This window comes from Eurosta solidaginis, chromosome 3 (assembly GCF_040869045.1).
Source record: "Eurosta solidaginis isolate ZX-2024a chromosome 3, ASM4086904v1, whole genome shotgun sequence".
Taxonomy (NCBI): Eukaryota; Metazoa; Arthropoda; class Insecta; order Diptera; family Tephritidae; genus Eurosta; species Eurosta solidaginis.
In genome coordinates this window covers 183,977,914-183,990,911 of record NC_090321.1, presented here as the reverse complement: position 1 = coordinate 183,990,911, position 12,998 = coordinate 183,977,914, and the positions used below count along the sequence as shown (strand labels likewise).

Here is a 12,998-nt window from a genome sequence, read left to right as displayed (position 1 = left end):
TAATGGCGATATCTCGAAAAGGCGTCCACCTATAGACCTAATGCCCACTCCCTCTTAAAATGCTCAGTAACACCTTTCGTTTCATACCCATATCGTACAAACATTCTAGAGTCACCCATGGTCCACCTTTATGGCGATATATCGAAAAGGCGTCCACCTATAGAACTAAGGATTACTCCCTTTTAAAATACTCCTTACCACCTTTCATTTGATACCCATATCGTACAAACACATTCTAGAGTCACCCCTGGCCCACCCTAATGGCGATATCTCGAAAAGGCGTCCACCTATAGACCTAATGCCCACTCCCTCTTAAAACGCTCAGTAACACCTTTCGCTTGATACCCATATCGTACAAACATTCTAGAGTCACCCCTGGCCCACCCTAATGGCGATATCTCGAAAGGGCGTCCACCTATAGACCTAATGCCCACTCCCTCTTAAAATGCTCAGTAACACCTTTCGTTTGATGCACATATCGTACAAACACATCCTAGAGTCACCCCTGGCCCACCCTAATGACGATATCTCGAAAAGGCGTCCACCTATAGACCTCATGCCCACTCCCTCTTAAAATGCTCAGTAACACCTTTCGTTTGATACCCATACCGTACAAACATTCTAGAGTCACCCCTGGCCCACCCTAATGGCGATATCTCGAAAAGGCGTCCACCTATAGACCTAATGCCCACTCCCTCTTAAAATGCTCAGTAACACCTTTCGTTTGATACCCATACCGTACAAACATTCTAGAGTCACCCCTGGCCCACCCTAATGGCGATATCTCGAAAAGGCGTCCACCTATAGACCTAATGCCCCCTCCCTCTTAAAATGCTCAGTAACACCTTTCGTTTGATACCCATACCGTACAAACATTCTAGAGTCACCCCTGGCCCACCCTAATGGCGATATCTCGAAAAGGCGTCCACCTATAGACCTAATGCCCACTCCCTCTTAAAATGCTCAGTAACACCTTTCATTTGATACCCATATCGTACAAACACATTATAGAATCACCCCTGGTCCACCTTAATGGGGACATCTCGAAAAGGCGTCCACCGATAGACCTAAGGCCCACTCCCTCTTAAAATGCTCAGTAACACCTTTCATTTGATACCCATATCGTACAAACAAATTCTAGAGTCAGCCCTGGTCTACCTTTATGGCGATATCCCTAAATGGCATTCATCCATAGAACTATGGCCTACTCTCTCTTAAAATACTCTTTAATACCTTTCATTTGATACACATGTTATACAACCACATTCCAGGGTTACCCCAGATTGATTTTCATTATTTTGTCTCCATAGCTCTCAACTGAGTATGTTATGTTCGGTTACACCCGAACTTAGCCTTCCTTACTTGTTGTAAATGAAAACACTTTAGCTTGTTAGTCGTATTTGAGCAAGAACTGCATAGTGATGGAAGAGTGTACAAACTTGGAGCTGCCTATAGTATACAAGGAAGGCTGACGATTGCCAGATGGCCGGCTATATAAAAGAGAGCTATGAATGGGTTGCTGGTGATCCAAGAGTTATCAATGGAGACAGAGGTCTGTGACTTAAGGCTAATGTTGAAGAGATCGGAAAGATTTCTTATGGCGAAGTAGATTACTGGTGGATGGATTCAAAATTTGGTATAGCGCACCCCTTTCAAGGGATTTCCAGCGGAACTCATAGCTCTTCCAACCTAATTGGCAACTTCACTTTCCCTTAACGAATTCTGTTTATTTAGCAGGCGAGGCTCTGGTAACCTGGCCAAGTTTCTCACGGAAGAACGATGACCTAGAAGGCGCAAAGTATTCCTATCAAATCGTTCTCGAGATGTTCAAGCTGTTATTCAAGATGTTATTTTATTGGAGCTATTTTCTTGAACGTACCGGTATCCCGCAAAGGAACAGCAACACGGTAAAACTTCCCAAAACTTTCGGGGAGTCATCGTATCGCTACAGGAATGCGACAAAGAAGACTAGTGGATGGTTAAAGGTGGTCAAGAAAAGGTTCGTCGAGTAGATCAGACAGGATTTTTCAATCGAGAAACGGTAGCCTGATTACGAATAGCTGCCCAAATAACCAGTGGATCGTTAAAAGATGCGTCGATGTTTGAAAAATCGGCTAAGCGGTAAATTCCGCACATATACTAATCAACCGACTGGAAAAGATGTAACTATTATAAATAACTAATGGGTTGTTGTTCAAATAACTCTTGGATCGGTTACGGAGCAGCAAGGCTTAACAGGACCGAGGGATGGATGCCATATAACCAGCAGATTGGTAAACCGTTAGCCGATGATGAATAAGCGGTGGAATAAAATGACGAAGCAGAATTCATTTGTTAGCCTGGCTCAGAAGATACCGTGGTGGCGAATGCGCTACAGTCTTGCCTGACACACCAAAATACCCGGAGTGGATCTGAAAGGTGGAGGGTTGAGAAAACGAGCTTTCAGTAATTTTCTTAGCTGAAAATATTTGTACTTAGGCATATGGCATAAACCATTTGAGAAGTTTACGCGCTCGGTAAGCGATATCGTTGCGAATACCTTGTTATTTAATTTATTTGCTGCCTGTTTGTTTTTCTACTGCAGCAAAGAAGCTGCGAGGTGTGAATATATTTTGTTTAGCCAAGTGCGAATATTGAGTAAAATCTAATGATTAGCCGAGAGATCTTTGAGATGATGTGGAAATGCTATAGTTCAGGAGAATGGAATATCTATACAAAGAAAGCGATTTTTTAGTAAGATATTGTATATCACTTAATAAAAAGGTGAATATTTTTGGTATTGCCAAAAACAATGGATAAATAAATAATGCAGATATCCACATAGTTCAGCAAATTAAACAACAGCGGCTACGCTGGCTAGGTCATGTTATGCGAATGAAAGATGAGCGTCCGGCTAAAGAAAGTATTCTTACAGAGAGAGTGGCCCCACTGCACTGGAGGGAAGGTGTAAATTGATTTAAATTCCCCTGATTAGCCGATCTCCGTCAGTTAGCACAACAAAGAAGCGTATATAAGTAAGTAGTAAATAGATGGTCGTATAAGCTAATTATTACATCTCACTTAATTTTTTTGCCTTATTTAGGAATCTTATTCAAACCCAACCAACTACAACAAAAGAGTCGAAAGAGTTACTTAATTGGTCTGCGATCGGCAAAAGGTGGCATGATCAATTTATTACCTCTATTTAATGACTGGCAACGTTAGCATATTTTGCATATAAAAAGCAACAAAAATTGCACCGAAAACGAAAATCATAAAAAACAAAATAACAAAAAATAATAAAAACCTGTAACGAAATCAACGATAACAATGCAGTTATTTAGAGTTTTCGTCAGCATTGCTGCAAATATTGAATTATAAATTATTGTCAATTCTCTTATAAACTTAATCGTCGCTATTCACTGTACTGCTGTTGTAACTCGTGCTAAATAATTAAGACTCCAAAGACGTGTTATAAAAATGTCACTGTCACCAGCATCAAAATCTCCAGTATCAGCATCAACAACAGCAACACCGCCTCATCGGTTGACTGAGAGTGTGAGTACAGCTCATGCAAGTTGCTACAAATCGCGCTTATGTTGTAATTTTGCTTTGCTGACTGCGCATGCGTACAATTAGTTTACGCATGCGTGCACATCAATTGATGCATAGGCGAGTTTTGTTGTCGTTGCAGTCTGCTGCTGATTATGTCAATTCATCCCCAACTCCCCCCAAAGCCTGCTCAACCTTTGCTATCGGCAATGACATTGGACATTTATGCACGGAATATGCACTGTGGCGTAATATTTAAAATTGTTGTAGGCAGCATTGCGCTATAAATGTTTATACATACATATTTGCATTGAGCAAAGTTTAAAACAGTAAATTTCAAGCAAAAGAGCAATAAGGTGTTACTTTTTTGGCGCGGCTAAATTGCAAGTTGTTGTAGTTTATTGGTTACTTGGTCGTTGACATATTCGGTGATCAGATAGCTGCCAAAAATCTCAGACGACTGTTCAGCGAGTACATGGTCGCCACCGCGGTAAAAGCTGCTAGTACGCTGCAGTGAAAAATTTCAATACTAAAACTTTAAAGGGGCAAAGAATGTACAAAGCAACGCAGCGCAAATAGTATGAACCAAAATTCGTATAATATGAGAGCATTTTCTCACTTCAGTGAGTAAGTGTTAGCCCGAGAGCCTTTGTGAAACTTTTGATATGATGAATGTGACTAATTGCGACTACGGCATATAAAATCAGGTCCTCAATCAAGAAACCTGTGGTGGCTGTGCGAGCATTCGTCGCAATTCGAACAAAATAAAACGTCCATTATCTGCAGGAAAATTTATCTTGTGGAACTTTTTCGTAAAATTTCGGAGTTGCTTTCAAAATCGTTTCGTACCTTCTGCGGGTTGATTTGGATAGTTTTCAAGCACACTTCTGGAGTGTTTATGGATCATTCCGACGAATTGAGACCTTTTAGAGTTGATGTCGAGACTATTTATGAATCGAATGTACAACTTGTCACAATTTAGAGATCATTTCGGTATTGTTTTTATTGTTCATTTCGTGTAGTAGTTCGCTATAACTTTGGGAGTATCTTTGGATGACATAGAGATGGTTTAAGAGATAATTTCGAAAAAAGAAATAGAATGATTTAGAGGGTAACCCAATTGCGATCATTTCCCTGATTATTTCGGGGCTATAACGGAACAATTTCGGTATAGTTTCGGGCCATAATTACTTTAGAAATATTTTCGGGAATACTTCGGAACTTTTTTGGGAATGCCTTCAAAATCATAGGGTTTGTTATTTGATCATTTCGGGACTAAGCTGGTATTTTTGTCGATATCCTTTCGGTACAGTTTCGGGATTATGTTTAGAACATTTTGGAACTATGTATGGACCATTTAAACCGTTTATGGATTTCTTCGGAAGTTTTTCGGGAATTCCTCGAGACAATTTGGGAATAATTCTGTAACTGTTTCGGAAATATGTAAGTCAGATCTTTTCATGACTATATCTGAATTAGTTCGGGTTTGACTTTGTATCATTTCGGAATAATTTCAGAACTACCCACGGCATGATTTTTTTAATTATTTAAATAATATTTCAATAATATTTTCGGATAATTGTTATAATTTCGGAACTGTTATCAAAATCAGTTTGGTACTATATAGGTATCATTATCGCCATCTGCCTTTCACAAGGGAGTTTTTGAAATCGGTGCAATTTTGGCCTATTCAACTCAGACCCAGAACATCATTGCTCTAGCAAAATTAATACACAACCTATAAATAAGTTTAAATTTTCACTTCAACGCAGTCTTATATTCTAGTTTTTTTCGTGGACACGGAGCACTGAGTAGAGGCTAGCTATGTATAATTTAAAGTTTTCCAGTGAAACAAGGAGTCTGAAACTGTGCACCAGATCAGGTCTTTGCAGAAATATGCAGGCTTTAGTATTGAAAAGTACCTTGTAAAAGTAATTTGTTAAGATGCAAATGAAGTTGGCCGCTTTTACCGCGCCGGCGCACGGTGGGATATTTGATCAATATAACTGGCCAAAAGTCGATTTTTCAAAATATTCCAATTTTTTTTTTTTAAATATACTCCCAGGCGTGTTCCTAGATGTCCAATGAATAGTATATATACCCCAAAAATCTGCAACGTGAACGGAGCTAACCGCGCACATCTAATTTTTTTTTATAAATATTGTGTGCAGTTCGATATATTTTTGGATTAAAAAGTAACATACCCTTCTAACCTAAATACTTGTTCACTTGTTTAGCTTTAATCAAATCTAGTTACATTTTCTTTTAAGACAGGTAAATATGTTTTTAATTCATATGTTAGATTTTTTATACCGCACATCTTAACTGAGTTATTCTACTTGTAATAATACTTTTCAATACTAAATTTTTTAAAAGCCTTGCAAACAAAAAGATATATATATTTTTTTTTCATGGCATTATGTCAGTAATTTTTTGGCAATACATAAGCCTGTGTTTGTTTCAAAGTTTAATAACAAAAACGGCTGCGCATATCCGCAATTTTTTGAGTGGTGGTCAAATTTGTAAGAGACTCATACCCTTATTGGCAAAAGGTGGCAACCTTGTGAAAACATCCTCAGTGGACTCACCTAGGTGAAAAGTCTTAAAATGTAATAATATATCGATGTACCAAATTTGATTCAAATCGGTGAAGCCGTTTCCGAGATTGTAGTGGATATAAAAAGAAATATAAAAAAGGTGAGGTGGCAACCTTAAATATCAATAGAAATACGGAGTAAAATACTTTTCGTCGTAGTAAAATACTTTCTTATGTAATGCCAAAAATATGACACCTGGTCCATCCGAAACCGGGGTCCCGATCCATAGTAATTCTGCGCGGAACACCGTGAATTTGCCGTCAAATCTTTCCTTTCATAACAATGAAGTGAGAGAACCACATTTTGAAAAGAAATAACTGCTGTTTTACTTTTGGCCAGCTAGATTGATCAAATACCCCATCGTGCGGCGTCTATATGTTTGACTTTGTCGAATTAATTTCTTGTTGTATGTTATTGTGATTAATACGCTCGGCGCCGGGTGGATTTACATTTTCATTTTCTTTTGGTTTTCTGTTATTTTATTGAATTCATGTTTCTTAATTTTTTATTGATTTAATCAGTTTACTTTTTGAATTTTACGTGTAAGCGTAAAACACACTGTTGTAGTTATTATTTCTGTTTTTGTTGTTGACATTATTTTTGTAGTGGATTCATATTCATTCATTTAAATTTACAACAGCAAACAGCAAAAGTATGTATGTATGTTGAAAAATACTTTTCTAGTACAATATATACTAAGCCAAATCCACAAAAAATAAAGTAAAAGTAAATTTGTAAATTTAAAATTTTTACATTTTCCCATGTAAGAGGGGCGTGTCACAAGTGGACAAGTGCCAAACAGCGCCACTTAACACGCGCGCGCAACATGTTGCAATTGGCCTTACGTGTCCCCCGAGATGCCAGCTGGTGTTACTGATATAATATTGCAGGCTAGCAGTGAATATTGTTGTCACTTTTGTTGTTGTTGTTGGTAATGTTTACATAAGCCAAGCCGGTGTTGGATTGCTGCTGTAGCTAGCTGTTATGCAATTAACTTTCTTGGCATTCACGACAAAGTATATCTACTTTTTTTGTTTAAAGTTTTTGTTTTTTTACATCTGTTTGCTATTATCATTGTCCGATTGCGTTTTTTATTAATTAGTCAGCTTTAAAAAGCTGATAATTTTAATGGGATTAATTGAGCCTGTTTTATAGCGAGCTTGTTTATATTTTATTTAAATGTTGCATATTTAATTTTATAAATAAGCTTAAGTATGTGGTACGAGAAAAAAATTTACTAGATTTGGTTTGTGTTTCAGTTTCGGGAAATAACTGTTTCCCATCAAACATGAATAAGGCAGTTATGGCCCTACACTCAAAAACAAACGCGCGACGCCTAAATGTGCTTGAAACCATGGAGACCTACAAACAATAAATATAATTTAACAAAACTAAAAAACAAGCTTTTAAATAATATCAAACTAAAAAGTTAAAAACAATTTTCATAATAAATTAAAACAATAATGAACGAAAAATACTAGTATTATTGTGAAAAAAGTGTCGAGCGCTCGATATACGAAAAATAAGGCACAAAGTTCTAATTGAACAAACTTGTTTCTAAATTTTTAATGTTGCTTTGCCCGGGAGTTGAACCCAGAATTTTGGTGTGGTAGGCGGAGAACGCTACCACCACAAGAAACCGGTTTGTCTCAAACCGAAATTTAATAAGACATGACTGAAAATCTAATATGCAAGTGAAAACATAGAAGAAATACCGCCAACTATAGGGCTGCTATGAGCTCGAATGTAAAAAGTGTGATAAACGAATGCTTTCTGAAGTTTAAGAAGGAAGCAATAACACCATTCAGTGGAGAAAACGTTAAGAGCAAAATATCCAGAGGAGAAGTAAAACTAGCTTTAATTACTAACCGAAAATATGACCCGAGGGCCAAATTTGTAGGACAGTCTATACCCAGAATAACTAAAATAAATATTTGACGCGATTTACCTCTGAACAAATCTAGACAGAGCCTCTGCTCCAAGTTTCGTAGTGCTCCTTATTAATTTTCCGTAGAAATTGGTGGGATGGGAACTATATATTTCATGGCGACTCTAAACGACATATGCAAAGCAGATGAATTATTACTATTATTAATTGAAACCCCTTGTTTCTAAAAGTTTGATTTTGCTTTGCCCGGGGCTTGAACATAGGATATTCGGTATGGCAGGCGGAACACGCTACCATCACACCACGACGGCCGCCAATATAGAAAACGCTTTTATCCTAAATATCACAACCCAATAGAGCACAAAATTTCTGTCAAAGTTTCAGCACTCGGGTTATCGGGATGTTCCTTACCTCTAAAGCAAAATTTTCAAGCTGGGACGATTTTTTAAATTTTCACTTTGCCTGGATCACCTGACAAAGTTTTTTTCTGTCATGTAAAATTATCATTAGATCCTGAAGTATGTTCTTAGTTTAAAGACTAGTTCTTCGGGAAGTTACTTAAAATGGATTGCAGGATTCTCCAGGTTTGTATTCAAATTGGCGGAAAAACATCAAACGAAATTAATAAAAACGACTTTCTTCCTTAAACCTGACAAATTTGACCAGCGAAGGTTATGAAGATTAAAGGAAAAAGATTTTCTTCCTCGCAAATTATCTGCATTGATTTAGAAAAGGATTTCTCTAGTGAAAATTGCTTCCATTTTTTCTTATTTTAATAAAAACTTCCCTTAGTTTTACAAGGGCCCAAATTAGACCAGCAGAATTTATGAAGGTTTAGAAAACACTTCTCAGAACCAAAGAAAATATATCCTAGTTTCTTAGGCAATAACTTATCTTGATTAAGGAATGTAGTTTAATAGTGAAAATCATTCTCATTATCTTAATAGCTTCGCTTAAAATGGGTAAAATCTGACCAATGGACATACAAATGTAAGGCACAATAATTCCGGAACCAAGGAAAAAATATTAACCTTTTTCTTGTATGTACATCTGTAACAATTCTTACCATTTTCGCTTGCCTTATAATAAACTTCAACACTAATTTTTCTTTCAATTCAAAATCGACTTTATCACCACAAAATTACCTGTCAGCACATAAGACAAGTGAAGTAGCGCAAACTTGCTAATTACAGGTTAAAATTGCAGTTAGTTTACGCTTCTTTATTATTCGCTTTGGAAGTCAAATTTAATTTCACATTTGTTTTCTTTTTGCTTTGCTGACGCTATCAAAACACTTTTTCCTGCACAATTTTATAAAAAATATATTCACGAATTATTAAAATTGCCAACCTTTTCGTCTGATCGCTGCCTTTTTCTTCATTGTCAGCTGCTATTTCATTGCAAGAAGCCTTCAACTTGGATCGCTGCACTTTATTTTTATAGCCAAATTTTACTGTTTTGCGGTTAAATTTCGCTGTCAGCAGTTTGCACATTTCATTGTCACGAAGCCATAGCTGCTGCTTCTGCATTTTAGTGCTGTCAATGTGGATGTGATGAGCGCTGGTGTCGGTGGCTATGTCAGCTACTTGTAGGCTGATTTCGGTTTTTTACATGAACCGGAGATGACTACTGTTTTGTGTAGGCACAAAGAAGCAAATACACCAACAAACATATATGTGTCTATATTCCGCCCGGTTGATCGTCCAAATAAAGCTTGCGTTGCTAAAAATAGCCGTGGTACCAAAAATAAATTTCGTTTAAAATATATTTTTTTTTGTTTCTTTATTTCCACACCTTCTCAAATGGCATCTGCTGTGAGTTGTTCAACATTTTATTAGTAAAAGTGAAATTGTAAGATAATATCGCGTAGACGAGGTCAGTGCGCGCAGTTAAGAAGCCATTGGAGATCTGCAACTGGCTTAGGAATGTCTGTATTTACATACAAACAAATATTCATATGTACTCTGGGTATGTATGTATATGCAAGCCGGTAAATATCGAGTTATGCACGAATGCAGTCCAGAAAGCACTAAGCCATAAAATTTACTAAAAAGTTTCTTCAAAAAACTAAATGCTGAGATGCTATCCTTGAAAAACCACTTGCAAGGCTATATTAAAGTTAATTGTTAAATTTTTTTCTTCAGTAATCAAATTCGCTAATTATCTTATCTGTGAAATTAGCTATTTAAGTTGATTGCTGTATCAAGATTCGAGGTTTTATGTATCAAGATGCGCAACACTCACGCTCTTAATGATTTTATTTAGCAGATCAGGTATGCGCGTTAAGAGATCTTCAAATAAGTCTCCGAAAAAAAAAACAAATATATTTGATAATGTAAAAAAGAAAATGTGAAAACGCCAAATTGCGTGAAATCTCATTACCACTGGGGCTATCAAATGACTGATTGAATTTAAGAGTTGGGCTTTCAGCATACAGCCATTGGTAACATTCAGCAAACACAACTGTTGGGCAACCATTGAGTGATTACTGATTCTGAATGCACCGTTAGGTATTTCCGATGCAATCAATGTTTTGAATTATATGTGAAATAACTGAGCATGAACTGATTGCGCTATATTCTCCTAACGGGTTTTGAATAAAATGTTTCCTTTTCATAGTACAGTGAAGTGTGAAATATATGTAATTTAAGAAGTCATTTCTTTAAAATTTAAGAATAATTATATTGTTTGGCAGTTGGATCAACTCGTCGTTCATAAAACAAAATTTCTATCAACTGATGGAAACTTGTTTGCAACGTGTCAATAAAAGTTATACTCACTGAAACCGCCCTATAATTAAATTGCAAGGGTGCGTATTCCAACAAATGGTTTAAGCTATCTCACAACAAAGCACGCCAGACATTTTAGGCTGTGTAATAAGGGTGTAGCTATATGTCTCGTTTTTATATGTCTCGTTAGCAGCGGATTCATGGCCAATCCAGGCTACTGCATTTTTGTTTATGCACTCTGAGCAGCGTGAGCAATCTAGGAGCGGTATATGGACTTTCAGTGCAGTCACTCAAACATATAGAAATTGAAGGCTCATAGAAGCACTTGAAACTGAAAATGGTCCTGTCTAAAACCCACATACATAATCATACTGTAAGATAGCAGGATGGGGCATGGACAAACTCAATGGGGGCCTCTTTTGCTTGCACATGAAAAAAAGTTCCGTAAAGCAAACTTACAATACTTAGTAAATGTATGATCACATTAAAGTTAACAAACCCTGCAAAGAATTGTAGAACCAATATCAACAATCTGTTGTCTGTATCCAAATTAGTAAAGATAGTAACAACTACCATTAAACCTTTACATTTGTGACACTGCAACAGGGTAAGCCTTAAGACTGAGAAAGTCCGTAACCAGGAAAGAACAGCAGTATAGTATAGGAACTTTGAGGAGCATTTCCCTTTAGGAGCGGCTGGAGAAAGAGTTTGTAAGGAGACGTTAATTTAACTTTAGGCAGATCGGTTGAAAATGGACAGCGGCTTCGGAGGAGCTGGTTTCTTAGAGCAATTGTAGATCGCACTGTCCATCTGCAGTATGGGATAGGAACTTTGAGGAGCATTTCCCTTTATGAGCGACTGGAGAAAGAGTTTGTAAGGAGGAGTTAATGTAACTTTACGCAGATGGGTTGGAAATGGACAGCGGTTTCGGAGGAGCTCTTTTCTTAGAGCAATTGTAGATCGCACTGTCAATCTGCAGTATAGGATAGGAACTTTGAGGAGCATTTCCCTTTAGGAGCGACTGGAGAAAGAGTTTGTAAGGAGGAGTTAATTTAACTTTAGTCAGATGGGTTGAAAATGGACAGCGATTTCAGAGGAGCTGTCTTCTAAACTCAGCTTACGTTGACGTTTTTTTTAATCTTCTAGAAAATTTAACAAGAACTCGATAGTCAAAAGCCAAGCAACGTTTATGGTCCAGAATTCCCCGATTAAATCGTATAAGACAGTCATAGATTGCAAGAGGACATTACAGTCAGTAGCCAATTCCACAACCACCACACTTGTCTGCAACGATAATTCTATAACAAATTAATTTTACTATGAAATTTGACAACTTTATTAGCGTTTTATATGACGAAAACAACCAAACACGGATTGCCCTTGAGATCATTAGTGGTTCAAGGTCTACCATAGAAAATGGGTTCAATTAAGGTTTTCGGGCATGAAAATAGCATTGGTGTTGTTGTAACAAGCAGAAACAGCTAAATTTCATGCCATGACTTTTGGTTATGGGTTATGGTCGTTCGGGTTTTGCTTCACTGGGTAATACCAACTCAGAGACTGCTTGACTAAGATTTGAAATAAGGGATCCACTATAAAACTATAAATAAGATTTCATAAAAAAGTTGTAACTATCGCATTCAAATCCCGAAAATCAACTTTCTGTCTGATGTGGAACTCGATAAGCCAATAAAGCTTTAAGTACATAGCGGCTTAATACAGGCACTTAAGCATATGCCAGAATAAAGGTGCAAGAATATTCAAATTTATAATATTATTTAAAGAAATACTTCACAGAACTTTACAAATCTATCACATTCCTTGCAATATCATAGGGTGCAATAATTTCCATTAACTTTGTCAGATATGCGACATAAACCAGCCTTGAAAGAACACCAGATTAGCGAACTATACATTATATATGACACGGCCTATGAAAAGGTGGCTTATGAATTAAGAAAGAAATTGCGATAAACAGCTGTTAAAGATAAACAATGCATTTCTTCAGTTTCTTAGTAGTAGTAGTCTTTTTTGAGTCATAAGCCGGGTCACATATGTATTTCGCTGTAGAGCATTCAAGTTATTTAAAAGTATGCAACATCGTATCCATGGCCAATGATATGTGCATTACTCAAAACAAAGAACTGAAAGTAATATCATAAAGACATAGACGTCCGCTTTGACAAATGGTGCCGAACTGCTAGCGGAGGGGCAACAAAGCTTAATATGTACGTAGATGAGGGAGGTGAAGTG

General features: G+C 37.0%; 1 protein-coding gene across 5 annotated transcripts in view; it reads right to left on the bottom strand.

Annotated features, from left to right (window-relative positions):
* GEFmeso (Guanine nucleotide exchange factor in mesoderm) overlaps positions 1 to 12,998 on the bottom strand; it is a 477,799-nt gene that overhangs the window by 51,462 nt on the left and 413,339 nt on the right. Inside the window, exon 1 of one of the 5 annotated variants that reach the window (XM_067774216.1) lies at positions 9,367 to 9,438. The exons of the other annotated variants lie outside the window; for them this stretch is intronic. Coding sequence (XP_067630317.1) covers positions 9,367 to 9,397 — 31 coding nt within the window. The 5' untranslated portion in view covers positions 9,398 to 9,438. Of the gene's footprint in view, positions 1 to 9,366; positions 9,439 to 12,998 lie in introns of those variants that run through there. 5 annotated transcript variants of the gene reach the window in all.